General features: G+C 38.6%; 1 protein-coding gene across 1 annotated transcript in view; it reads left to right on the top strand.

The window, feature by feature from the left end:
• Positions 1 to 3,562: 3,562 nt before the first annotated feature.
• The window catches only part of MAGT1 (magnesium transporter 1), a 61,712-nt gene continuing 38,443 nt past the window's right edge, over positions 3,563 to 26,831 (top strand). The window contains exons 1-3 of the mRNA XM_047076258.1: positions 3,563 to 3,779; positions 13,864 to 14,033; positions 18,089 to 18,206. Coding sequence (XP_046932214.1) covers positions 3,678 to 3,779; positions 13,864 to 14,033; positions 18,089 to 18,206 — 390 coding nt within the window. The 5' untranslated portion in view covers positions 3,563 to 3,677. The remainder of the gene's footprint in view (positions 3,780 to 13,863; positions 14,034 to 18,088; positions 18,207 to 26,831) is intronic.

Genomic DNA, 26,831 nt, shown 5'->3' with positions numbered 1-26,831 from the left:
GTATCCATTGATGATTTTTGCCTAAATAAATTATTAGTGTGAAAGTTTCAAATGGTGATTTTCTAACTATCATTGCTTCTATATTTAATAGTGGGTGTTCTGCTGTAGGGAGGAATTTTATCCCCTCCTCCATTTTATTTGTTCATTATCAGTATGGATTTGTGGATTCAACAGCTATAATCCATTACTAGCATGATTTATTTTAATAATCAATAGTCCCAGATGTGAACAGTAGGATTCCATTCAACCTGGTTTCTATGTATTTTTTTACATGACTTCATTATTTTTTTATCATGTGTTTATTTTCTGACATAAGATGTTCAAGGTTCATCTTGTACTTTCCCTGCCATGGTACTGGAACCAGCCATTTCTCTAAGGAGTCCTAATTTTTTTAGAGATGTTATTTAGCAACATATATTCGGCGCCAAGTATGCTCATTGATATTGGAGTGTCGTTGCTTCTAGTCCTTTCAGCAAATAGGGCTAGGAATATATGTTATGAATAATATTTTTATACTAATACGTCCAATGCCAGTCCAATCCCCAAAAGTTCTTTTTTAGTTTCCCCCCTTTCACATTTGTATCTCCCTTCTTCCATAGTGAGAATCCTGGCTTTCAATAACATCAGTGTTTATACATATTACATTATATACAATATATTATATACAATACTCATATCGCTATGAAAAACAAATCTACTTAGAAGAGTTCAAGATTTGCTCGTAGGGTTTTTTCTTTTTCGACTAATGGTGTATAATCAAAGTCCTGTGTTCATAAATTATTCAGATTTGTTTTTTTCTTTAGTGTAGTTGTTTTTCTTTTCTTTTTTTTTTTTTACTTTTTTAAATGTTTGTTTATTTTTGAGAGAGAGAGACAGAGTGCTAGTGGGGGAGGGACAGAGAGAGAGGGAGACACAGAATCTGAAGCAGGCTCCAGGCTCTGAGCCATCAGCCCAGAGCCTGATGCGGGGCTAGAACTCACGGACCACGAGATCGTGACCTGAGCCAAAGTCGGACGCTCAACCGACTGAGCCACCCAGGCGCCCCTGCCATTTGTTTTTTTAATGTTTATTTATTTTGAGTGAAAGAGAGAGAACAGGACAGCAGGGGAGGGGCAGAGAGAAAAAGGGAGAGAGAGAATCCTAAGCAGGCTCCCCACTGTCAGGGCAGTGCCTGACATGGGGCTCAGTCCCACGAACCATGAGATCATGACCTGAGCTGAAATCAAGAGTTGGACATTGAACCAAGTGAGCCACTCAGGTGCCCTGAAATCTTGCCATTTGTGACAACACAAATGGACCTAGAGGATATGTACTAAAATAAGTCAGACAGAGAAAGGCAAATACCATGTGATTTCACTTATATGTGGAATCTAAAAAACAAAACAAATGAACAAACAAAAAAACAGAAACAGGCTCATAAATACAAGCTGGTGGTTGCCAGAGGGGAAGGGGGAGGTAAGATGGGTGAAATAGGTGAAGGGGATTAAGAGGTACAATCTTCCAGTTGTAAAATAAATAAGTCATGGAGGTAAGAAGTACAGCATAGGGCATATACTCAATAATATTGTTATAACATGATATGGTGACAGATGGTGACTACACTCATGGGGGTGAGCACTGCATAATGTATAGAGTTGTCAAATCACTGTTGTACACTTGAAACTAATATAACATTGCATTTCAACTATACTTCAAAAAAATAATTAAAAAATTTAAAAAACTTACCAATCTAGAATGGTCTGCTTCTTTCTTCAGTCTCTCTCTGCCCTGCATGTACAGGGGCCAGTTTGTGAACCAACAATGTACTATAGTATGTTCAGTCTCCTGTATTTGAACATTTGGGTGGTTTTGAGTACATGTCAGTTATAAATAGTGCTAAATGAGTAACTTTGTACACATATATTTTCTTACTTTTGGAGTAGATTCCTAGAAGTGGATTGCTGGATCAGAGGACAAATGCATATGTAATTTTGCTAGGTGCTGTCAAATTACCCTCTATCGATATACCATTTTGCATTTCCACCAGCATTATATGAAGGTGCATGTTTCCCCACAGCCTCGAAATTGGCATATACTGAATTTTTGCCAACATGATAAGTGAGATTTCTCTGTTTTCTTTAAAAACTTACCTTAATTTTTACTTGTTCAATTTGTATGCAGTAGAATTCATTCTTTAATGGTGTAGCAGTCTGTGAGGTTTGACAAATGCCTAGTGTCACCACTCCAACAATAAAAGATATAACAGTTCCATCACCACAAAAACCTCCTTGTGTGGCTTCTTTTGTAGCCAACCCTTCTCCCCACCTCCAACCCCAGATAGCCACTGATCTATTCTCTGTCCCTTTGAGTGTGTCTTTTCCAGAATGTCATATAAATGGAATCGCACAGCATGTCCCCATATACTTTTATTTTGTATTATTATTACTAGTGTCTGTGAACATTTAAAAATGTTTTTCATATCTCTCGATCACATCTCATCACTTTAGAACGAGCCATTTTCCTTTCTATGTGCATATCTTTGTGTCTTCAACATAATGAAATTCTCTTTGTGTGTGTGTATGTGCATGTACTTCCAGCAAAGCCTAAAAGTGTAGTCATATCATGTTTCACACCATGAAATTAAATCCAAATTATAGGCACCTGATTTTATTTTGTTGGTATTTTTCCTCTGGAGTATATTATTCTTGTCTAGTTAAATCATCCCAGATTTACAACCTACTATGATAAACAGAACTGGACCAAATAAATGAAAACTTCTTTAGCTATGCAGCATTTTTGTTATTTTTTAGATAAGGGGAATTGGATGTTTAAAGAAACGGACTATGATACAAAAACTAAAAAGACAGAAATGCTTCCTTACAACCTTAGTTTCGCGCTCATCTCCCAAACAAAATAACAAAAAAGACGGCATTTGTTGTCTATAAACTGAAATTTAAGTCTTTGTTGGTGTTTTAAAGCAATAAATTAAGAACGTTAACTTTAACATTTTCATGAAAAAAAAACTTAAATAACTTTGACGTCCACTCTGTTCAGAGGACAAGGCACAGTTCCTGGGACACAGAAAGTATTCAACAAGCTCTTACTCATTTTCTTTTAAAAATCTCCCTCATTGATATCAAGTGTATTTCTGCTTTCCTGCCTTTACTATTTTCATCTGATTCGAAAAGCTTTACAGGCAGAATGAGGAATAAGATAGCTAACATTCACGTGGCTGGGCCCACTTTCTCTGGAACATTACATGAACAAAGTGGGTTTCAAGGACTTCTAAATCAGCGGGGAAAAGACTCCATTTCAGCAACCTTAAACCATTTTGGATTAGGGGAGAAAAAAAAGACAAAAAAACACCCCGCAACGCTTCCCAACTGCGCATGCGCCTGTGAAGATCCATCAAATGTCTCAGCTTTTCGTAAACGAAAGGGGTGGTTAATCATTCTCAGCAAACCAATGAAAAACCACCAGATTATCCTTTTTCTATTGGCTAACAGAGACCAATTAGAAGTGAACCGTCTTTTAGCGGGCGTCTAGCAGTAGAGCGCCGTGACGTAATGTGAAGGGTCACTCAAAAGGGCTAAGTTGGACCAATGAGGAGGGACAGGGGGCTGGTTCGCCTGTTCTCACGCCCGACCCTCAGACCGAGCCCGAAGAAAGTTTAGCTTCTCAGAGGGAGAGGAGCGAACATGGCAGCGCGTTGGTGTCTTTGGTGTGTCTCCGCGAACATGGCGGTGGCGCTGCTGCTCAGTTACGGGGTTCCCTCAGCTTCTGCCCAAAGAAAGAAGGAGGTGAGGACGCTGTTTGCGACAACACGGGCTTTTCCCAAATAGTGGGGCTTGAGAGGGTCTGTACTCTTTCCCATTCCTTTTCCCCCAATGGTTCTGTGTCTTTTGGTGGCTCCATTTTCACCGTTTTTAAGAGTTATGGGGTTCGCGAGAGAAGAAATTGTAACTTCTTGTCTTCTGGGGATGTAGAGTCTGAGAGGGGTGGGGTAGATGACAATCTGGCTTCGTTAGGCCTGTGCCTGTACATAGTTGCGAGTGTTGACAGTACTTTCAGTATGGGCCCCATCAGGTGCTAAGGGAAGTTTGACTTTAGGTCAGGGGGTAGACTTTCTGCAGTCCGTAGATGCAACTCCTTTCTAGACGACTAAGAGCTATATGTTTGTAGCATTTTCGCTTCAGGAATGTGAGAATTAAACTGAAAAGCTAAAACTATGCCAGGATTATGACATTGTCCAAATAAGTGATTCGAAGCAATTTACTGGGATGGAAGCTCTTAAAACATTTTCAATCATTTGCCAATATCAAATATGCCAGGTATTGTTGTAGGAGCTTGATATGCGTAAGTGAACAAAACTAAGATTCCCTCTTTGTGGAATTTACTGGCTTTGGCAAGAAGAGGACATACAATATTCTTTACTTACCGTTAAGCAAAGCAAACAAAGGCATTTTAACATTGTGTTTTGAAACATTTGTGACTTAGAGCCATATGCTCTTAGAGATTTCAAGATTACTAACAATTATATTATTTATGTTCTCTAATTTTACAGATGAGGAAAACTGAGTCCTAAGCTTAAACAGTTATTTGTTGCAGAACAAGGACTAAAATCCTAGGTCAGTCAGTCTTATGCTAGTTCCTGTAGTACAGGAACTTTTTTTGTGCTTCCTCTAGTACACAACACCTGTACACACACTTTTAAAATACCATTTAAACGTCTCAGATGCTTGTCAACTGAGCTGAATTTAAAGGAGCCTATTTTAGGGGTGCCTGGGTGGCTCAGTCGGTTGAGCGTCCGACTTCAGCTCAGGTCATGATCTCGCGGTCTGTGAGTTCGAGCCCCACGTGGGGCTCTGTGCTGACAGCTCAGAGCCTGGAGCCTGCTTCTGATTCTGTGTCTCCCTCTCTCTCTGCCCCTCCCCACTCATGCTCTGTCTCTCTCTCTGTCAAAAATAAATAAGCATTAAACAAAATTAAAAAAAAACATTTTAAAAGGCGAAAGATTTATGCGATCTGAAGAGAAACCAGAGTATTAAAAAAAAAAAAACATTTTAAAGGAGCCGATTTTTTTCTGTTTCTGAATATTTGAACTATTCGATAAAAGAAGCCAGGAAGTTAAAGTGAATTACTTATTAGGTTGGCAGAAAATTTAAAAAAACACAGTTTTCAAATGTATAGTGAAGTGAACAGGCTTTTTGGGGGGGTGGGGGATTCCAAGCTGTTTTTACGTGGGTAACAAGATGCAGGGAAATACTTTTTTAAATTCTTTAAAAAATTTTTTTTAATGTTTATTCATAGTCAAATGAGAGACAGAGTGTGAGTGGGGGAGGGGCTGAGAAAGAAGGAGACAGAATCTGAAGCAGGCTCTAGGCACAGGGCCTGACACGGGGCTCAAACTCACAAACTGTGAGATCACGACCTGAGCCGAAGTCAGACGTTCAACCGACTGAGCCACCCAGGTGCCCCGGGAAATACTTTACATTTCAGGTGCCTTTTATGCAACCCCCCCCACCCCCAACCTACATATAAGTGTATATGTATGTATAGAGAAACCTTTGTAAGGATACACAACAATCTTAACAGTGGCTATCTCTGGGTAGTTGGGATTGTTCATTAGGGGAACACTTTAACTTTTTACATTATATACTGGTATTGTCTGAATTTCTACAGTAACTACTTACTCCTTTTTAAATAAGAAAAGTGAAGATTTTTTAAAACTACTATTTCTACCAGTTAAATTCTATTTAGTCATTTAATCTTTCACTGAAATAGAAGCAGAAGTGCCTAGCAGAAGATAGATTTTTAAATTTTATTTATTTTTAAATTTTTTTTAATGTTTATTTTTGAGAGAGTGAGAGAGAGACAGAGTGGGATCGGGGATGGGGCAGGGAGAGGGAGACACAGAATCTGAAGCAAGCTACGGGTTCTGAGCTGTCAGCATGGAGCCTGACGTGGGGAGACGAACCATGAGATCATGACCTGAGCTGAAGTCGGAGGCTTAACCGACTGAACCACCCAGGCGCCCCAGAAGATAGATTTTTTAAAAAAGGAATCAGCAGGGGAGGCTGAGTGGCTCAGTTGGTTGAGGGTCCGGCTTCGGTTCAGGTCATGATCTTGCAGTTTGTGAGTTCGAGCCCCGCGTCGGGCTCTGCTGACAGCTTGGAGCCTGGAGCCTGCTTTGCATTCTGTGTCTCCCTCTCTCTCTGCCCCTTCCCTGCTTGCACTCTGTGTCTCTCTGTCCCTCAAAAATGAATAAACGTTAAAAAATTAAAAAAATAAATGAAAACGAATCAGCAATGAATTCTGTGCTTTAAAATGATTAACATGGTGGATTTATGTTATGTAAATTTTATCTCAGTAAAATAGTTTAAAAAGGAATCAGATTCCAATTTCCTTCCCATCATGCCCACTTTTCAGACCCTTACCACTCTTGCAAATCTGTTGTGATACTGCCTAACTGGTCGTTTTGAACCCATCCTTCCTTGAACCAATCCTTCGTAGTGTTGCCAGAGATGCTAACATGAAAATCTGGAAGCCTTTTAAACCTATTTTGCAAAGTATAAAAAGGCTTCTGTAGCTTGTGCCTGGTTGGCTTGTTCCAGGCTCATTTCAGCCCAAGCTCCTCTCTATACTATGACTGTACTAGTCATACTGAATTATCTGCCTTCCTTGATATTTCTGTATTTTCTCACAACTGTCTGTATTTGCTGGACTTTGGAGTATTTTCCTTTTCTCTCATCCCACCCCCTCATTCACCTGAGGATTCCTACTCTTCAAGTCTTAGCTCAAACATTATCTTCTTCCTCAACCAAGCTTTTCCTAGTCCCCCCAGGTGAATTGAGATGAATTCAGCACATCACATAATCATGTTCATATATCAGTCTTTCCCATAGTCTGTGATCATCTTGAATACAGATACTTTTAAATTAATTTTTGTTTCCTGGCATCCATCAATGTCAAAAAGGTCCTTGATAAACATCAAGTTAATTAATTAATTGTGTGTATTTAGAGTCAGGAATCTGTTCTTTCACTTGCAGTTTGTTTAGATTTCACAACCTAAAGTTGGATTTTCTCATCAGTAAACAAGGAATTAATATAGGATGGTAAAGATGGTTTAGTTTTTACCCCTTTCCCCTGTAACTGAGGATGTTTTAAGCTGTTTAAAAAAAGATAACTGTGATACTACTTAGAGACAATTAAAAAATATAGGTGTTCTGTTGCAGAACACTTACTTTTTTTGTCAATTTTGAAAACATTATTTTATTTATTTATTTAATGTTTATTTATTTATTTTTTTTTAATTTTTTTTCAACGTTTATTTATTTTTGGGACAGAGAGAGACAGAGCATGAACGGGGGAGGGGCAGAGAGAGAGGGAGACACAGAATCGGAAACAGGCTCCAGGCTCTGAGCCATCAGCCCAGAGCCCGACGCGGGGCTCGAACTCACGGACCACGAGATCGTGACCTGGCTGAAGTCGGACGCTTAACCGACTGCGCCACCCAGGCGCCCCATTGTTTATTTATTTTTGAGAGAGAGACAGAGAGACAGAGCATAAGTGAGGGAGGGGCAGAGAGAGAGGGAGACACAGAATCCGAAGCAGGCTCTAGGCTCTGAGCTGTCAGCACAGAGCCTGACGCGGGGCTCGAACTCACAAACCGTGAGATCATGACCTGAGCCGAAGCCGAACGCTTAACCGACTGAGCCACCCAGGCCCCCCCACACTCTTTTTTTTTTTAATCTCAGGTCTATCCATCATAATAGATGTGGCTTTAAACTTTAGGGTGATGTCCAATCTTATAATCTAAGTACTCCTTTTAAAAAGACACTTTTCCTAAAGTAATATAATTAAAAATCACTTCTCACGTTCCTCCTGGTTGTTGTTAAATGTAATGCTACCCTACTTATCTGATTATTTGCACTCATAACAGTGTTTTCACTGGAACATTGACTTATTCTATAATATTTATTCAATACCTTCTACATGCCAGGCACTGTGGTTTATATACATTATCTATAATTCTCACAATAACCCTTTCTAATCCCTTTAGAAAGATGAGGGAAGAGGTAACTGATGTTGAACAAGAGAGATGTGAGCTTGCCCAAAGAAGCACAGCTCTAGAGACTGAGCTGGGATTTCACCCCAGGTCTGACTCCAAACCCTTTCCTCTCTACTAGGTCACAAAGGTTCCTTTTGAAATGACTTATTTTATTTTTCTGATGAATTGTATCTCCCTTTAGTAGAAGGAAAATTGTTTGTCCTTGCATCTGGTGTCATTTTAGGAAGGCAGCATGATAAAAATGAGTAAGCATGACCTTTGATAAAATGATCTATATATCTTGATCTACTTCTGGGAATCTGTAACAGAGAAATAATATGAAATATGGAAAACAATGAATGCACAAAGCATACTGAAGCCTAATAAAAATGATTAATAATGCTAGGATGACAAATAGATCTCCCCTCTTTTCTTAGTTTTCCAAAAAATTTTATAAAATTTAAAAAGCATATATGTTAATGCAATCCAAGTGATCCTTAGCCAGTTACTCTTAGTCTCATTTTCCTTATCGGTAGAATGCAAAAATGCCTATTTCTATGCATATTGTGAAAATTAAATGATGAAGGCTGTAAAGTGCTTAATGCTGTGCCTGGCATATAGAGGACATTAGATTAATATTAGAAAATAAGATTGTGTTCCTCTGTGGTAGTAAATTACTTTTCAGTTGATATCTTTGTGATATTTTTACGAATATTATTCAGAAAATAGAAGTACTACATATTTTGACAAGGAAGGTTATTGTTGGGACAACTTCTACATTCTCTGACATTACCTTGAGAACTGACACATAAAATTGCCACGTGCAAAACCCCTGTGATTCTTTTTTTAATGTTTATTCATTTTTGTGAGAGAGAGAAAGAGAGCTAGTGAGCATGAGTGGGGGAGGGAGAGGGAGGTAGAGAGGGGGACAGAGGATCTGATGCAGGGCTCGAAAACATGAACCAGGAGATCATGACCTGAGCTGAAGTCAGATGCTCAACCCTTGTGATTCTTTTTTTTAATTTTTTTTTAACGTTTATTTATTTTTGAGACAGAGAGAGACAGAGCATGAACAGGGGAGGGGCAGAGAGAGAGGGAGACACAGAATGTGAAACAGGCTCCAGGCTCTGAGCTGTTAGCACAGAGCCTGATGCGGGGCTTGAACTCACGCACCGTGAGATCATGACCTGGGCCGAAGTCGGACGCTTAACCGACTGAACCATCCGGGCACCCCAACCCTTGTGATTCTTTAGAAAATAACTTATTACTAAGAACCAAAGGCCTAGTAGCAGTTGCAAAGCAAATTGAGGTACCCCCAAAAACTAAAACATCAAGAAGAGGGGACAGAGGTGTATTTTAGCCCTGTCCAGAAATTAGGTAAACTGAGAATGGAGCAGATGACATTTAAGGATCAAAAAATGCTCCATTCTCAGGGGTGCCTGGGTGGCTCAGTTGGCTAAGAATGTGACTCTTGATTTCAGCTCAGGTCATGATCTCAACATAGTGAAATGGAGCTGAGGTCGAGGCCCCCTCCCGCTGCCCATGTTGGACTCCATGCTGGGCGTGGAGCCTGCTTTAAGGTTCTCCATCTTCCTCTCCCTCTTCTCCACTTGTGTGCACACAAACACTCTCTCTCTCAAAAAAAATGCTCTCTTCTCTGTTTATTGTCTCTTTCCTTCAGTCATTATCTTCCAGATATGTTTCCAGATCTGTTCAATCTCTTAATTTAGTGATGGAGTTGGAAATGTATTCCTTAACCAGGAATTTTATTTCACTAATGTCTGAAAACTAGTGGATGATTAACAAAAAGCTGAAAATAGCAAGAAATTTTATGAATAAACCCTGATGGTCTAGAACACAGATACAATCAGATAAGCTTTGTGGGAAAGGGAGGTGCATTTTAGAGGAATTCAGACTGGTGATGTTTAGCTTTATTACTTCTGAAATTCAGAAGAAATCTTAACGGCAGGATCAGATTTTAGTTTTAAATGATAATGGATTCCCGTATGCTATTTTTCATGAGAGAGATTCAGGGATAGTAGGAGAATTTGTAGTTGTTAAGACTTAGTCTAATTTACTAGAGCTAACTTAGATAAATATTATGCAAGCAGGTAGAGTGAAATGAAACCGTTGTGTCGCTGCCTTTTCTTGGCTCTCTTAACCCTTCGTAGCCCTAAAATATTCATCATACTTGATTATTACTAACAGGATTAGAGATATTAATTGACTTCCTGTTAGTGGGATTATTTTGTGGCCATACTAATTAAAATGTTTCCAGAGAAGAGAGAGTTCAAACTTACTTAACTTTGTTGGTAAGTATTTTAATTGTGAATAATATTGCTCCTTTTTTTGTTTTATTTGAGTAGAATATAGTGTAGTTCAAGAAGGAGGAAAATTACTTGATTGTAAAAGTCTTTCCTTATAAATTTAGTTTTTTCCATAACAACCCTGTATTTTGTTGTGAATAAATGTATTTAATACAAATTAAAAACTGAATGGATATGTTTTCTTAAATGTTTTGTAAAACTGTTAGTGGAAAAATTATTTGCAATAGTTGTTTCCAAATCAATTGCTTTTTGTAGTTTCTGAATAATTCATTTGATAAACCACCTACTTTTCTGTACTATAGTTCTTTGTGGATCTTACCAATAACTATAAAATATTAATAAATAGAAGGGCATGAAGGGCATGAAGGGCATGGGCAACATTTTAATTCTTTACTTTTGAAGGTTATGTCTTTGGAAAATAAAGGGTATCTGGGGAGTGTATAGTGGGACTTAGTGTAGATGCTGTAGAAAAACAAAATTTTTATTTCTGAGCCATAGCTTTCAGTACCCAAACAATGGGCTGTAGACAATGGATAAAAGGTACCCTAAGGAAGAAGTTTCTTCAGTACTAGAGATTTTACACTGAGTGGTTCAGTGGTTGAGCATCTGACTCCTGATTTTGGCGCAGGTCATGATTCTAGGGTCACGGGGTCAAGCCCTGCATCGGGCTCCACACTGAGCATGGAGCCTGGTTAGGATTCTCTCTCTCCCCTGCTCTGCCCATCTGTACCACTCACGTACTCTAGCTCAAAAATGAAAAATAAGTTACAAAATTAAAATAAAAAATGAAAGCTTTCAACTCAAATGTGAAAAGAGAAGCTCCATTATAAAACCACATACTAGAGAAGACAGAGGGCTAGTGAAAGAAGTATCTAGGACCTGTACTTTAAAAACTATAAAACATTGATGAATGAAATTGGAGATGACACAAATAAATGGAAAGATATCCCATGCTTATAGATTGGAAGAAGAAATACTGTTAAAATGTCCAAACTACACAAAGCAACTACAGATTTAATGCAATCCCTATCAAAATACCAACAACATTTATCACATAACTAGAAAAAACAATCCTAAAATTTGTATGGAGCCATAAAAGACCCCAAATAGCGAGAGCAATCTTGAAAACAATAAAGCTCAAGGTATCACAATTCCAGACTTCAAGTTATACTACAAAGCTGTAGTAATCAAAACCGTATGCACTGGCACAAAAATAGACACATTGATCAATGGAACAGGATAGGAAGCCCAGAAACAAACCTATGGTTATATGGTCAGTTAATCTTCAACAAAGGAGGCAATGGAAAAAAGACAGTCTCTTCAACAAAGGGTGTTGGGAAAACTGGACCTCTTCCTTGCATTATACATAATAATAAACTCGAAATGGATTAAGGACCTAAGTATGAGACCTGAAACTGTAAAAATCCTAGAAGAGAGCACAGGCGGTAAAGTCTGTAACATAGGCCATAGCAACATTTTTCTAGATGTCTTCTTTATCCATACGTCTATGGACATTAGGTTGCTTCCATATCTTGGCTGTTATAAGTTATGCTATAGTAAACATAGGGGTGCATATATCTTTTTGAATTAGTGCTTTTGTTTTCTTTGTGTAAATACCCAGGAGTGGAATTACTGGATCATATGGTATTTCTGTTTTTAATTTTTTGAGAACCTCCACAGTGGTTGCACTAATTTATACTCTCATCAGTAGTGCATAAGCGTTCCTTCTCCACATCCTTGCCAACACTTGTTATTTCTTGTCTATTTGATTCTAGCTATTCTGACAGTTGTGAGGTAATATTGTGGTTTTGATTGCATTTCCCTGATGATTAGTGATGAGCATTTTTTTTCTGTTTCTGTTGGCCATCTGTATGTCTTTGTAAAAATGCCTATTCGGGTTCTCTGTCCATTTTTTTAAAAAGTGTTTCTTTACTTTGAAAGAGAATGAGCATTAACAGGGTAGGGGTGGAGAGGGAGAGAGAGAATCCCCAACAGAATCTGTGCTGTCCATGCAGAGCTTGACATGGGGCTCAGTCTCACAAACTGGGAGATCATGACCTGAGCTGAAATCAAGAGTCAGACGTTTAACTGACTGAGCCACCTAGGTGCCCTTCTCTGCCCATTTTTAATGAGGTAATTTGATTTTTGGTATTGGCACGGTTGAATTTTGATAGTTTTTAAAATTATATTCTAGCTACTAATCCTTTGTCAAATACATGATATTAAAATTTTTCCCCACTCTGTAGCTTGTCTTTTCATCCTCTTAACATGGTTTTTCCTAGAGAAAAAGTTTTAATTTTGATGAGGTTTATCTTTTTTTTTTCTTTTTTATGGATCGTGCTTTTTGTCTTTAGGTCTAAGAACTCTTTAACTACCCCATGATCCTAAATGTTCTCTCCTATTTTTTTTTCCTAAAAAAGTCTTTTTTCAGTAAGTTCTATGCCCAACATGGGGCTTAAACTCACAACTGCGAGATCAAGAGTCAGATGCTCTACTGACTGAGCCAGCCAGGCGCCCCTTTATTTTTTCCTAAAATTTTTAATTTTTTAAATGTTTGTTTATTTTTTGACAGAGAGAGAGAGAGAGAGCAGGAGCAGGGGAGGGGAAGAGAGAGAATGGGAGACACAGAATCTGAAGCAGGCTCCAGGCTCCAATCTGTCAGCACGGAGCCCAATGCGGGGCTTGAACTCATGAACTGCGAGATCATGACCAGAGTCAAAGTTGGACACTTAACTGACTGAGCCACCCAGGCACCCCTTCCTAAGATTTTTTATAGTTTTAATTTTTATATTTAAGCATGTGATCCAATTTAAGTTTTTTGTATAAAGTGTGAAGTTTAGTTCGAGGTTTGTGGTTTTTACTATGGATGTCCAGTTGCTCCAGCACTGTTTGCTGAAAAGGCTCTCCTTCCTTTACTGAGTTGTTTTTGCACCTTTGTGAAAAATCAGTTGGCTATACTTATTATAGGTCTATTTTTGGGTTCTTGTTTCTATGCCATTGATCTATGTATCTATTCTTTTTTATCAGTACCATCCTGCGTTGCTTACTGTAGCTATATAGTAAGCCTTAAAATCAGGTAGAGTGATTCTTCCAATTTTGTTCTTTGTTTTTGAGATTGTTTTAACTACTCCAGTTTCTTTATAGGTGTGTTTTGTTTTGTTTTGGTTTTGAGAAGCAACATCTTATACAAAAAGTAGCTGGTTGGTTTAACTCAACATTCTTTGGAATCTTTGGTAAATGAAAGGTTTTATGATTTTATATTTTACTTATTAGTAAATAATAAGTAATTCACATCAACAGTATAGTATCTTATTAAATGTCATTATGAAATAATAGAATTTTAGGAATAATTATCATAATCAGCTCCAATTAGTAGATTCTATTTTTCTGTCTTTCACATTTTCTACGTACCTCTGCTTGTTAGTCTTGGTTTTAAGTTGCTTAGTTCAAAGGAACTTCAGATGACAAGTTGAGAGCATTAACACTATGCTCCTCCCTTTTTTTTAGATGGTGTTATCAGAAAAGGTTAGTCAACTGATGGAGTGGACCAATAAAAGACCCGTAATAAGAATGAATGGAGACAAGTTTCGTCGCCTTGTTAAAGCCCCACCAAGAAACTACTCCGTTATTGTCATGTTCACTGCTCTCCAACTTCACAGACAGTGTGTTGTGTGCAAGTATGAACTTTCAACTATACTTTAAAATTAAATAACATAAGATTTTAACCATTTCTCAATCCCAGAAGAACCAAATTGGTTCAGTGGGTACATAAACAATTAATGTCTGTATCTTACTTAGGATGTCTGTAGTAACACATAATACTACTGCCCTTTTACAGTATTTCTTAGTTTCCCACATTAGTGGGGGAACAAAAAACAAGGATAAAGTATTCTGGTAGCCATGATAGGAATAATGTAAAAGTTGAATAATCGTCTTGTAAATTGGTGTCACTTATACAAATGTATGCTAGTAGCATTGATGTAGTATTTTATCATTTGTAAGTGCTTTCAATTTCATACTCTTATTTTATACAACAACCCCAGAAGGTAAGTAAAGCAAGTATTCTCTCATTTATAGAGAAACAAGTTCCAAAATTTTTAACTGGTTTACCCAAAAGTAGAGATAATTATTAATGCAATAATGGTAGCTATATCCAAATTTGGAATTACAAGAGAACATTTTTAGAAAATAAAGATGTATGATTTAGAGATGTTTTCTTTTTTCTAGATTATTTTGTTGTGATTACAAACCGTGGAAATGGTGACTAATCTCAGTTAAACTTTCATCAAACAATGGTGTATTGATTTTATTTTCCTGTTTCTGAATGATCTTAGGAACAAAGATTGATATTTCTTTAAACAAAAGGACTTTAAACAAAAGGACTATATTTCTTTAAACAAAAGTACAAATAGTGGGTACTGAAAAATAGAACAGCTTTAGCTTTTTGGTGTTTTTTTTTTAACTTATATTTGAGATCAGTGTGTGTGGTCTGGGAATTCACTTTAAATGAAATGACAAAGCTACCCTGTGAAGAACTAATTTAATAAAATCTTGAAGGCTTTCCAAATTCTGACAACCTGGGCCTATGTGAAGGAATAGACAATTTTTTTTTTTAGAATATACATTATACTACCCCAAGACTTCTATCTTTTCTTAAAGGATTTTCTCCCTAGAGTTAAGAGATAGTCAAGGTAATTGGTCCCATAGTACTTATGTTTGAAGAGATGTTATGAATAAACATAAAATCTAAAATCACTCCTTTTTTTAAACTTTCTTTTCTTTTACTTTTAAATTTACATCCAAATTAGTTAGCATATAGTGCAGCAATGTTTCAGGAGTAGATTCTTTAGTGCCCCTTACGCATTTAGCCCATCCCCCCTCCCACAACCCCTCCAGTAACCCTCTGTTTGTTCTCCATATTTATTAGTCTCTTATGCTTTGTCCTCCCTGTTTTTACATTATTTTTGTTTCCCTTCCCTTATGTTCATCTGTTTTGTCTCTTAAAGTCCTCATATGAGTGAAGTCATAAGATTTTTGCCTTTCTCTGACTAATTTCACTTAGCATAATACCCTCCAGTTCCATCCACATAGTTGCAAATGGCAAGATTTCATTCTTTTTGATTGCCAAGTAATACTCCATTGTATATATATACCACGTCTTCTTTATCCATTCATCCATCGATGGACATTTGGGCTCTTTCCATACTTTGGCTATTGTTGATAGTGCTGCTATAAACATGGGGGTGCATGTGTCCCTTGGAAACAGCACACCTGTATCCCTTGGATAAAATGCCTAGTAGTGCAACTAGGGTAGTTCTATTTTTAGTTTTTTGAGGAACCTCCATACTGTTTTCCAGAGTGGCTGCACCAGCTTGCATTCCCACCAACAATGCGAAAGAGATCCTCTTTCTCTGCATCCTCGCCAACATCTGTTGTTGCCTGAGTTGTTAATGTTAGCCATTCTGACAGGTGTAAGGTGGTATCTCATTTGTATTTCCCTGATGATGAGTGAAGTTGAGCATCTTTTCATGTGTCGGTTGGCCATCTGGATGTCTTCTTTGGAGAAAAAAATTTTTTTTAACATTTATTCATTTTTGAGAGTGAGAGAGACAGAGCATGAGCAGGGGAGGGGCAGAGAGAGAGGGAGACACAGAATTGGAAGCAGGCTCCAGGCTCTGACCTGTCCACACAGAGCCCGATGCAGGGCTCAAACTCATGGATTGTGAGATCATGACCTGAGCTGAAGTCGGACGCTCAACCGACTGAGCCACCCAGGCAGCCCTCTTTTTTAAAAATTTTTAAATGTTTTTTATTTATTTTTGAGAGAGAGAGAGACAGTGTGAACATGAGAGGGGCAGAGAGAGGGAGACACAGAATCTGAATTAGGCGTTAGGCTCTGAGCTGTCAGCACAGAGCCCAATGCAGGACTTGAACCCATGAATCGCGAGATCATGACTTGAGCCAAAGTCAGATGCCCAACCGACTGAGCCACCCAGGTGCCCCTAAAATCACTTTTTTTCTTTATGTTTACTTATTTGAGAGAGAGAGAGAGAGAGAGAGAGACCAAGTGTGAGTGGGGGAGGGGCAGAGAGAAAGGGAGACAGAATCCAAAGCAGGCTCCAGGCTCCGAACTGTCAGCGCAGAGCCCAACGTGGGGCTCAAACTCACGAACTGCGTGATCATGACCTGAGCTGAAGTCAGATGCTCAACTGGCTGAGCCGCCCAGGCGTCCCCTAAAATCACTCTTAGTTCAATAATTTACTCAGCAATCAAGAGTATATAAAAAATCAGGAAACAAACACAAACTCCTTCATAATTCTGTATTAAATGCAAATTAATGACAAGTGTTTATTAGTATCTTACTTTCTATAGTACCAAATTTAATATTAGCTCACATTTTCCTAAACTCATTCAAAAAATAAAAGTTAACAGCAATGTGTATAATACTATATATTTGGTGCTATCAGGGTGAGAAGTGTAAGATGCCTATCCTTATAATACGGCTAGGGAAATGAATTCCACACGTGAAAATTTAGCTGACAATATAAGGCAATTTATAATTAAGTAGCAAATGGATTATGTACATAATAAATACTACAAGATTTCAGGAAGGACTTAAAATAGGAAGATTGGGATTGGCCTGAAGAAGAAAGGATTTGTATTAAGGCTAGACAGATGGATCAGATTTAGATAGAAGTAGGAAATTTTGGTTACAAATAAAAATGTGTGCAAGGGTACAGAGATAGTGGTAAATAAAGTGCTGGAATTAAGAAATCTTGTTTTAGATTGATTAGTAGTAAGGCTACATAAAAGCTAGATGCCTTATTAGGACTAGATGATAAAGAACCTTGAATGACCAGTGAAAGCTTAGAGACTGTTCTAAGGTAGTAGAAAAGCAATAGTGGTTTCTGAGAAGAGTAGGAGTTTCAGGAAAGTAGTAATTTAGGAGGACTGATGTATATTGCAGTGTAAGAAGAAGGATTGGAGAAGGAGAAACTAGAGTCAGTGTTTTAATATTCTAATGCCCAATATTAAGGATCTGACTTTAGCTGGTGCCAATGAAAGTTAATTAGAAGGGATGGAGTTAAAAGATAATTGCAAATGAAGAATGATCAGATCTTGGAAACTGAAAACATTTGGGCAATAAGGGAAAAGTCAAACGTGACTTGAGGTTTCACTTAATCTCAATTCCCTAGATTCTTCTTATCTTTCACCCTAATAATTCCTATGACTGTATTTTTATTTACTAACTAGCATGTTACACATTAGATTTATAAAATGGATTACTATTATAGCCTTCTTTCTCTGGAAATACTTAAACCTTGTCTGTAAACATTTAAGTAATTTAGAGTATTAAAAAAGCTGTTGTACACTTAGCTGTATTTTTCCAGTGACTACTTAAAGAGCTTTGAAATAAGAAACAGGCACAAAGTATGAAGCTGAGTCGAGTAACTACTTTCTGTTGAAATCCCTAGCACTTAGGATAAGCCTTCTCTCATGCCAAAACAGTGGCAATTTTTTCCAAGGTTTGTCCTAACCCTGTCAGCAGAGCCTTACTGCTCTCTCTCTCTCTCTCTCTTCCTTCCTTTCCTCCCCTCTCTTTCTCTCTTAAAAATATTTCCCCCCTTTGGAAAAACTGCTATGGCTTCTTTGGCTCTGTTTTACTGCTGACAAACTAGATTGCTTTTAAAAATGTTTTATGTTTTATCTTCACAAATCTGCTTGTATCTAGGCAAGCTGATGAAGAATTTCAGATCCTGGCAAACTCCTGGCGATACTCCAGTGCATTTACCAACAGGATATTTTTTGCTATGGTAGATTTTGATGAAGGCTCTGATGTATTTCAAATGGTAAGATCTTTGGCTTATTTTATTAAGTAGGGATAAACTAACTATAGATAAAGTAGAATATCTTTTTCAATGGTCACAAGAATTCTTATTTATATATTCTTTATTATCTAAGTACAATGGATATACAATGTTGTATTGCTTTCAGGTGTACAACATAGTGATTTCACAATTCCATCCATTACTCAGTGCTCAGCATGATAAGGGTATTCACCATCCATCACCACACAATGTTATTACAATATTTTGACTATATACCCTATGCTCTACTTTTCATTTCTGTGACTTATTTGTTTTATAACCGAAAGTTTGTTCCTCTTAATCTCTTTCACCTATTGCGCATCCTCCCTTCCCTCTGGCAACTACCAGTTTGTTATCTGTATTTCTTTTTAAAAACAATATTTTTAATGTTTATTTTTGAGAGAAAGAGAGTGCAAGTGAGGGAGGGGCAGAAAGAGAGAGACACAGAATCTGAAGCAGACTCCAGGCTCTGAGCTGTCAGCACAAGGCCAACATGGGGCTCTAACCCATGAACTACGAGGTCATGACCCGAGCTAAAGTCAGACACTTAACTGACTGAGCCACCCAGGCGCCCCTGTTCTCTGTATTTCTGAGTCTGTTTCTGTTTGTTTGTTGGTGTGTTTTTTAGATTCCACATATAAGTGGGGCGCCTGGGTGGCTCAGTTGGTTAAGCGGCCGACTTCAGCTCAGGTCATGATCTTGCGGTCCGTGAGTTTGAGCCCCGTGTCGGGCTCTGTGCTGACAGCTCAGAGCCTGGAGCCTGTTTCAGATTCTGTGTCTCCCTCTCTCTGACCTTCCCCCGTTCATGCTTTGTCTCTCTCTGTCTCAAAAATAAATAAATGTTAAAAAAAAAATTTTAGATTCCACATACAAGTGAAATCATGTGGTATTTATCCTTCTCTGACTTATTTCACTTAGCGTAATACCCTCTAGTTCCACCCATGTTACCACAAATGGCAAAATTTCATTATTTTCCGTGGCTGAGTAATAGTTCGGTGTGTGTGTGTGTGTGTGTGTGTGTGTGCGTGCGCGCGCGCGTGTGTGCACACACGTGTATATACATGTCATATGTTTTATATCCATTCATGTATCGATGGACATGTGGGTTGCTTCTATATCTTGGCTATTATGAATATCTCTGCAATAAATAGGAATGCATATATCTTTTTTTTAAATTTAACTTTATTTTTTATTTTTTAAAATTTACATCCAAATTAGTATATAGTGAAGCAATGATTTCAGGAGTAGATTCCTTAATGCCCCTTACCCATTTAGCTCATCCCCCCTCCCATAACCCCTCCAGCAACCCTCAGTTTGTTCTCCATATTTATGGGTCTCTTTTGTTTTGTCCCCATCCCTGTTTTTATATAATTTTTGTTTCCCTTGCCTTATGTTCATCTGTTTTGTCTCTTAAAATCCTCATATGAGTGAAGTCATATGATTTTTGTCTTTCTCTAATTTCACTTAGCATAATACCCTCCAGTTCCATCCACATAGTTGCAAACGGCAAGATTTCATTCTTTTTGATTGCCGAGTAATACTCCATTGTATGTATGTATGTATATATATACCACATTTTCTTTATCCATTCATCCATCGATGGACATTTGGGCTCTTTCCATACTTTGGCGATTGTTGATAGTGCTGCTATAAACATGGGGGTGCATGTGTCCCTTGGAAACAGCACACCTGTATTCCTTGGATAAATGCCTAGTAGTGCAATTGCTGGGTCATAGGGTAGTTCCATTTTTAGTTTTTTTTTTTTTTTTTTTTTTTCCATTTTTAGTTTTTTGAGGAACCTCCATACTGTTTTCCAGAGTGGCTGCACCAGCTTGCATTCCCACCAACAGTGCAAAAGGAATCCTCTTTATCCACATCCTCGCCAACATCTGTTGTTGCCTGAGTTGTTAATGTTAGCCATGCTTACAGGTGTAAGGTGGTATCTCATTGTGGTTTTGATTTGTATTTCCCTGATGATGAGTGATGTTGAGCATTTTTTCATGTGTCAGTTGGCCACATGGATGTCTTCTTTGGAGGAGTGTCTATTCATGTGTTTTGCCCATTTATTCACTGGATTCTTTGTTTTTTGGGTGTTGAGTTTGATAAGTTCTTTGTAGATTTTGGATACTAACCCTTTATCTGATATGTCATGTGAAAATATCTTCTCCCATTCTGTCGGTTGCCTTTCAGTTTTGCTGATTGTTTCCTTCGCTGTGCAGAAGCTTTTTATTTTGAGGAGGTCCCAGTAGTTCATTTTATAGGAACGCATATATCTTTTCTAATGTTTTCATTTTCTTTGGGTAAATAGTGTAATTCTTGGGTCATATGAGATTTCCAGTATTAATTTTTTGAGGCATCTGCATACTGTTTTCCATAGTGTTGCACAAATTTGCATGTCCACACCAACAGTGCACAAGGGTTCCCTTGTCTTCACATCTTTGTCAACACTTGTTATTCCTTGTCTTTTTGATTCAAGCCATTCTGACAGGTGTGAGTCAATATCTCATTCTGGTTTTGATTTGTATTTCTGTGATGATTAGTGATATGGAGCATCTTTTCATATGTCTATTGGCCACCCATATGTCTTCTTTGGAAAAATGTCTATTCAGTTTCTCTGCCCATTTTTTAATTGGATTATTTGGGGGGTTTTTGGTGTTGAGTTATAGAAGTTCTTTATATATTTTGGATATTATCCCTTTGTTAGATATGTGATTTGCAAATATCTTCTATTCAGTTAGGTTGCCTTTTTGTTTTGTTGATGATTTCTTTCCCTATGCAAAAGCTTTTTATTTTGGTATAGTCCCAATAGTTTATTTTTTATTTAATTTCCTTTGCCTGAGGATACATATGTATAAATATGTTGCTATGGCCAATGTCCAGGAGATTACTGTATGTGTTTTCTTTTAGATTTGTGGTTTCATGTCTCACATTTAGGTTGTAGGACTGCTTTTGTGGTGTCCCAAAGATTTTGGACTGTTATTTTTCTCTTTTCATTGTCTCCATGTATTCTTTAATTTTCTTTTTATTTGTTGACCCATTGGTTGTTTTAGGCCCCATGCATTTGTGTTTTTTATGGGTTTTTTTTTCTTGTAATTGATTTCTAGTTTCATTGCATTGTGATTGAAAAGATGCCTGATATGATTCCAATCTTCTTAAATTTTGAGACTTGTTTTATAACCTAATTTATGATCTATTGAGGAGAATGTTCCACGTGCACTTCAAAAAAATGTGTATTCAGCTGGGTTTTTTGGATAGAGTGTCCCATATGTATCTGTTAGGTCTGTCTGGTCTAATGTGTCATTCAAAACCACAATTTTGCATTATTGTCAATGTCTCTCTTTATATCTGTTAATATTTGCCTCATTTATTTCAGTGCTCCTATGTTGGGTGTGTATTTATAATAGTTATATTGTGTTGTTAAATTTATCCTTTTATCATTATGTAATGCCCTTCTTTGTCTCTTGCTACAGTCTTCTGTTTTAAGTCTGTTTTCTCCGATATAAGTATACCTGGCTATTTTTCCTGCCTTCATTTTCATGGAATACATTTTCCATTCCTTCACTTTCAGTTTGTGTGTTTCTTTAGGTCTGAAATGAAACTTTTGTAGGCAGCACATAGATTGTTCTTGTTTTTTATCCATTCGGTCACCATATTTTTTTGAGAGAGAGAGAAAGAGCACAAGAGAGCACACACAAATGGGGGAGGGGAAGAGAGAGAGAGGGAGAGAGAAAGAGAATCTTAAACAGTCTCCACATCCAGCACAGAGCCCAAAGGCGGGGCTTAATCTCACAATCCTGAGATCATGACCTCAGCCAAAATCAAGAGTCAGACACTTGGATGCCTTGGGTGGCTCAGTCGGTTAAGTGTCTGACTTCAGCTCAGGTCATGATCTCTTTGTTTGATGGTTTAAGGGTTTGAGCCCCACATTGGGCTCTGTGCTGACAGCTCAGAGCCTGGAGCCTGCTTCAGATTCTATGTCTCCCCCTCTCTCTGCCCCTCCTCTGCTCACGCTCTCTTTCTCAAAAATAAGTAAACATTAAAAAAAAAATTTAAAGAGTCAGATGCTTAACCAACTGAGCCACCCAGGTGCTCCATGATATGTTTTTTGATTAGAGCATTTAGTTCAGTTAGAGTAGTTACTGATAGGTATGTACTTAGTGCCATTTTGTTATTTTTTTTCTGGTTGTTTTTGTAGGTCTTCTCTGATCTATATTTTCTTCTTCCCTTGTGGTGTGATGGATTTGTCTAGTGTTGTGGGTGGATTATGACATTCTATGTTACCTTGTTTTTAAGATTTTGTATATCCCTTGACTAATTTTTGTAGATATAATTGATTTTACTTCTTTTGTGTTTTAACTTCCATGCTGGCTTTATAAGTGATTAATGCCTTTACTGCATTTTTGCTTTCATCATTGAAATTTCCTCATTTCATAATTTTCTTCTAGTTATGGCCTTTTTCCATTTAAAGAATGCCCCTTCATGATCTCACTATTGGTGAGTTTGAGCCCCACATTGGGCTGTGCTGGCAATGCAGAGCCTCCTTAGGATTCTTTCTCTGTCCCTCTCTCTCTGCCCCTCCCCTGCTCTCTCTCTCTCTCTCTCTCTCTCAAAATAAATAAACTTTCTTTTTTTTAACGTTTATTTATTTTTGAGACAGAGAGACAGAGCATGAACGGGGGAGGGCCAGAGAGAGAGGGAGACACAGAATCTGAAACAGGCTCCAGGCTCTGAGCTGTCAGCACAGAGCCCGACGCAGGGCTGGAACTCACGGACTGCGAGATCATGACCTGAGCCAAAATCGGATGCCCAACTGACTGAGCCATCCAGGCGCCCCAAAATAAATAAACTTTTAAAAAATAAAATAAAGACTACCCTTATTATTTACTCTAAGTTTGGTTTAGTGGTGATGAACTTCTGTAACTTTTTTTTTTTTTTGTCTCAGAAACTCTTTATCTGCTCTTCAATTCTGTTGATAACCTTACCTGGTAGAGTATTTTTGGTTGCTGGTTTTTTTTCTTTCAGCACTTAGAATATATCATGCCACTCTCCCTTCTGGTCTGCAAAGTCTCTGCTGAAAAACTCAGCTTGTAGCCTTACTGGGCTTCCCTCGTATGTAACTGTTTTCTCTTGCTGCTTTTAAATTTCTCTATTATTAATTTCTGCCATTTTAATTATATGTTTTTGTGTAGACCTACTTGGATTCATCTTGTTTTGGGTTTTCTGTGCTTTCTGGACCTGGATGTCAGTTTCCTTCCCCATATTAGAGAAGTTTTCAGCTATTTTTTCTTCAAATAATTTTTTCTTCCCCCTTCTTTCTGTCTTCTTCTTCTGGGATCCCTGTAATGCAAACATTATTATGCTTGATGATGTCATAGAGGTCCCTTAAGCTGTTCTCTTTTTTGAAAATATTTTATTTTTAAGTAAAACAACATGGCACTTGAACTCTTGACCCTGAGATCAAGGGTTGCATGCTCTTGCAACTGAGCCAGCCAGGTACCCCAAGCTGTTCTCTTTTTTTTATTATTCTTTTATCTTTCTGCTATTCAGCTTTGTTGCTTTTATATTATCCTGTCTTCCAGATTGCTGATCCATTCTTCTGTGTCTCCCAGTCTGCTGTTTATTCCCTCTAATGCATTTTTTAATTCAGTTATTGTGTTCTTTACCTCTGTCTGGTTCTTTTGGATAGTTTTTACCTGTTTTTTGAAGTTCTCTCTGAGTTCATCCACCTTCTTTTCAAGTCCAGTGAGTACTTTTATTTATTTATTTTTGAATATAATTTATTGTCAAATTGGCTTACATCCAATACCCAGTGCTCATTCCAATAGGTGCTCTCCTCAATGCCCATCACCCATTTTCTCCTGTTCCCCACCTCCCCACCCACCCTTAGTTTGTTCTCTGTATTTATTTTTTTTTTTTTTAATTTTTTTTTCAACATTTATTTATTTTTGGGACAGAGAGAGACAGAGCATGAACGGGGGAGGGGCAGAGAGAGAGGGAGACACAGAATCGGAAACAGGCTCCAGGCTCCGAGCCATCAGCCCAGAGCCTGACGCGGGGCTCGAACTCCCGGACCGCGAGATCGTGACCTGGGTGAAGTCGGACGCTTAACCGACTGCGCCACCCAGGCGCCCCTGTTCTCTGTATTTAATAGTCTCTTGTGGTTTGCCTTCCTCCCTCTCTGTTTGTATGTATTTTTTCCCTTTCCCTTCCCCCATGGTCTTCTGTTCAGTTTCTCAAGATCCACATATGAGTAAAAACATATGATATCTGTCCTTCTCTGACTGGCTTATTTCACTTAGCATAATACCTTCCAGTTCCATCCACGTTACTGCAAATGGCATGATTTCATTCTTTCTCATTGCCAAGTAGTATTCCATTGAATATATAAACCACATCTTCTTTATCCATTCATCAGTTGATGGATATTTAGGCTCCTTCCATAATTTGGCTATTGTTGAAAGCACTGCTATAAACATTGGGGTACACATGCCCCCATGTATCACCACCAGTGAGTACTTTTATGACCATTGCTTTGAACTCTTTATCGGGCATATTGCTTATGCCCATTTTGTTTAGCTCTTTTTCTGTGATTTTGGCTTGTTCTTTTATTTGGGACACATTCCTCTGTCTCCTCATTTTGTCTATTTCTGTGTTTGTTTCTTTGTGGTCATGTAGGTCACCTACATCTTCTGGTCTTTTTTTTTTTTTTCCTGGTCTTGAAAGTAGTGGCCTTGTATAGGAGAGGCCTCATGGTGCCCTGTAGTACAGTTACCCTGTACACCAGAACTAAGTGCTCCCTATATGAGCTACATGTGCCCTCCTGTTGTGGATGAGCTGTGATTACTGTGGGCATGCTGGTGGGTGGGGCTGGCCCTCACCCCAACTGGTTTCAATAACCAATTCACCTACTGCAAGTGCACTAGACAGGGTTTGCTTCCTACACTGTTGAGAGGCCCTGCTGCAGCCCTCATGGGCTTGTTGGTGGGTGGGTCTGGCCCTAAACCTGGTTGTTTACAGCTAGGTGCTGTGATAGCTACAGATGCAGGGAAGGGTAGTGCTGGCGCTGGCTGTCTGTTCAGTCAGCTAAGAGGCCCACCTTTAGGAACTACAGGCATGCTGTTGTATGTGGTTATCTCCTCCCCACCCCAGGGCAGAATTCATTTTGGAAGGGTGCTAGTTCCAACTGGAGCTGCCTGCCAAGTGTGGTGGGGCAGAAGCCACTTTGCAGGGGCACCTCCCAAGGTGTGTGTGTTAAGTGGGGCAGGTCTAAAGAGGAATGCCAGAGCCAGACATGTGGCACTAACAAGGTAGATGGAGAGTGTGTGAACTGGCTTCCACAAGTGTCTGAATATGTAGGCTAGGGGTGGGCAAGATAAAAATGGTACCCACTAGCACTTTTGTTCCCAGAGAAGTCTGCAGATCCCTGCCCCTCCAGCACATGTCCTAAAATTGGTGAGTAAATTTCCTTCATATATACCCCAGGTACTTTTCAAACTGCTGCTTCTGTATTTCAGGCTAAGTCATTTAGTGTGCTGATTCTTTGAGCGTAGGGATTCGTTTTCTTTTTCCTATTTCCTTCTTGCTCTCCCGGAGTTAAGCCCCACTTCTTTTCTTTTCTTTTTTTTATAACTTTTTTTATGTTTATTTATTTTTGAGATAGAGACACAGAGTGTGAGCGGGGGAGGGTCAGAAAGAGAGGGAAACACAGAATCCGAAGCAGGCTTCAGGTTCTGAGCTGTCAGCACAGAGCCCGATGTGGGGCTCGAACCCACAAACTGTGAGATCATGACCTGAGCCAAAGTCAGCTGCCAACCAACTGAGCCACCCAGGCGCCCCTTAGCCCCACTTATTTACAAAGCAAGATGTATGGAGACTTACCTTCCCAGTGCAGGCCTTCAGGGCCAGGGGTCCCTGGTGTGGGATCTGATTAATTGCCTTGCTCCTCTGTGCTTGTGATGTCCCTTGTATTTTGTGGTCATTTGTACTGGGGGTTTGGTTTCCAACCACATCTCCATTCCTCCTACCCTTTTTGATGTGGTCTATCTACAACTAGCCGTGGAAGATCTTTTCTGCCAGTATTCAGGTCATTTTCAGAATTAGTTTGCAATACATGTAGTTGCTGCCTCAATGTGTCCATGGGACAAGGTGAGCTCAAGGTCCTCCTACTCCTTCATCTTCCCTTGGCCACAAAAAGTTTTAAATATTTATTTATTTTGAAAGAATGAGAGCGAGTGAGTTGGGGGGAGGGGCAGAGAGAGAGGGAGAAGGGGAATCCCAAGCAGGCTCCACGCTGTCAGCACAGAGCCCAGTGCAGGGCTCTTTTCCGTGAACCCTGAGATCATGACCTGAGCCAAAACCAAGAATCCAATGCTTAACCAACTGAGCCACCCAGGTGCCCTGGACACAAGAAATTTTAAATAGGACTTGTCTTATGTGATATCTAAAGTAGTGAGATAAAAGGTGAACTTGAGCTAGCCATGAAATGTAATGGTCGGTGCTATTAGAATATGGAAAATGAGTAGTAATCAAGTAGGTTTTGTAGTTTTTTATTGTGTTAAGCTATATATAATACAAAAAGTTATCATTTTAACCAGTTTTTCTTTCTTT

The sequence above is a fragment of the Lynx rufus genome, unplaced genomic scaffold (genome assembly GCF_022079265.1).
Source record: "Lynx rufus isolate CCGP_SWC_20201006 ecotype Redwood Valley unplaced genomic scaffold, mLynRuf1.p SCAF_14, whole genome shotgun sequence".
In the NCBI taxonomy this organism is placed as follows: Eukaryota; Metazoa; Chordata; class Mammalia; order Carnivora; family Felidae; genus Lynx; species Lynx rufus.
Note: the sequence above shows the minus strand (reverse complement) of the source record. Positions and strands in the feature narration are given on the sequence as shown.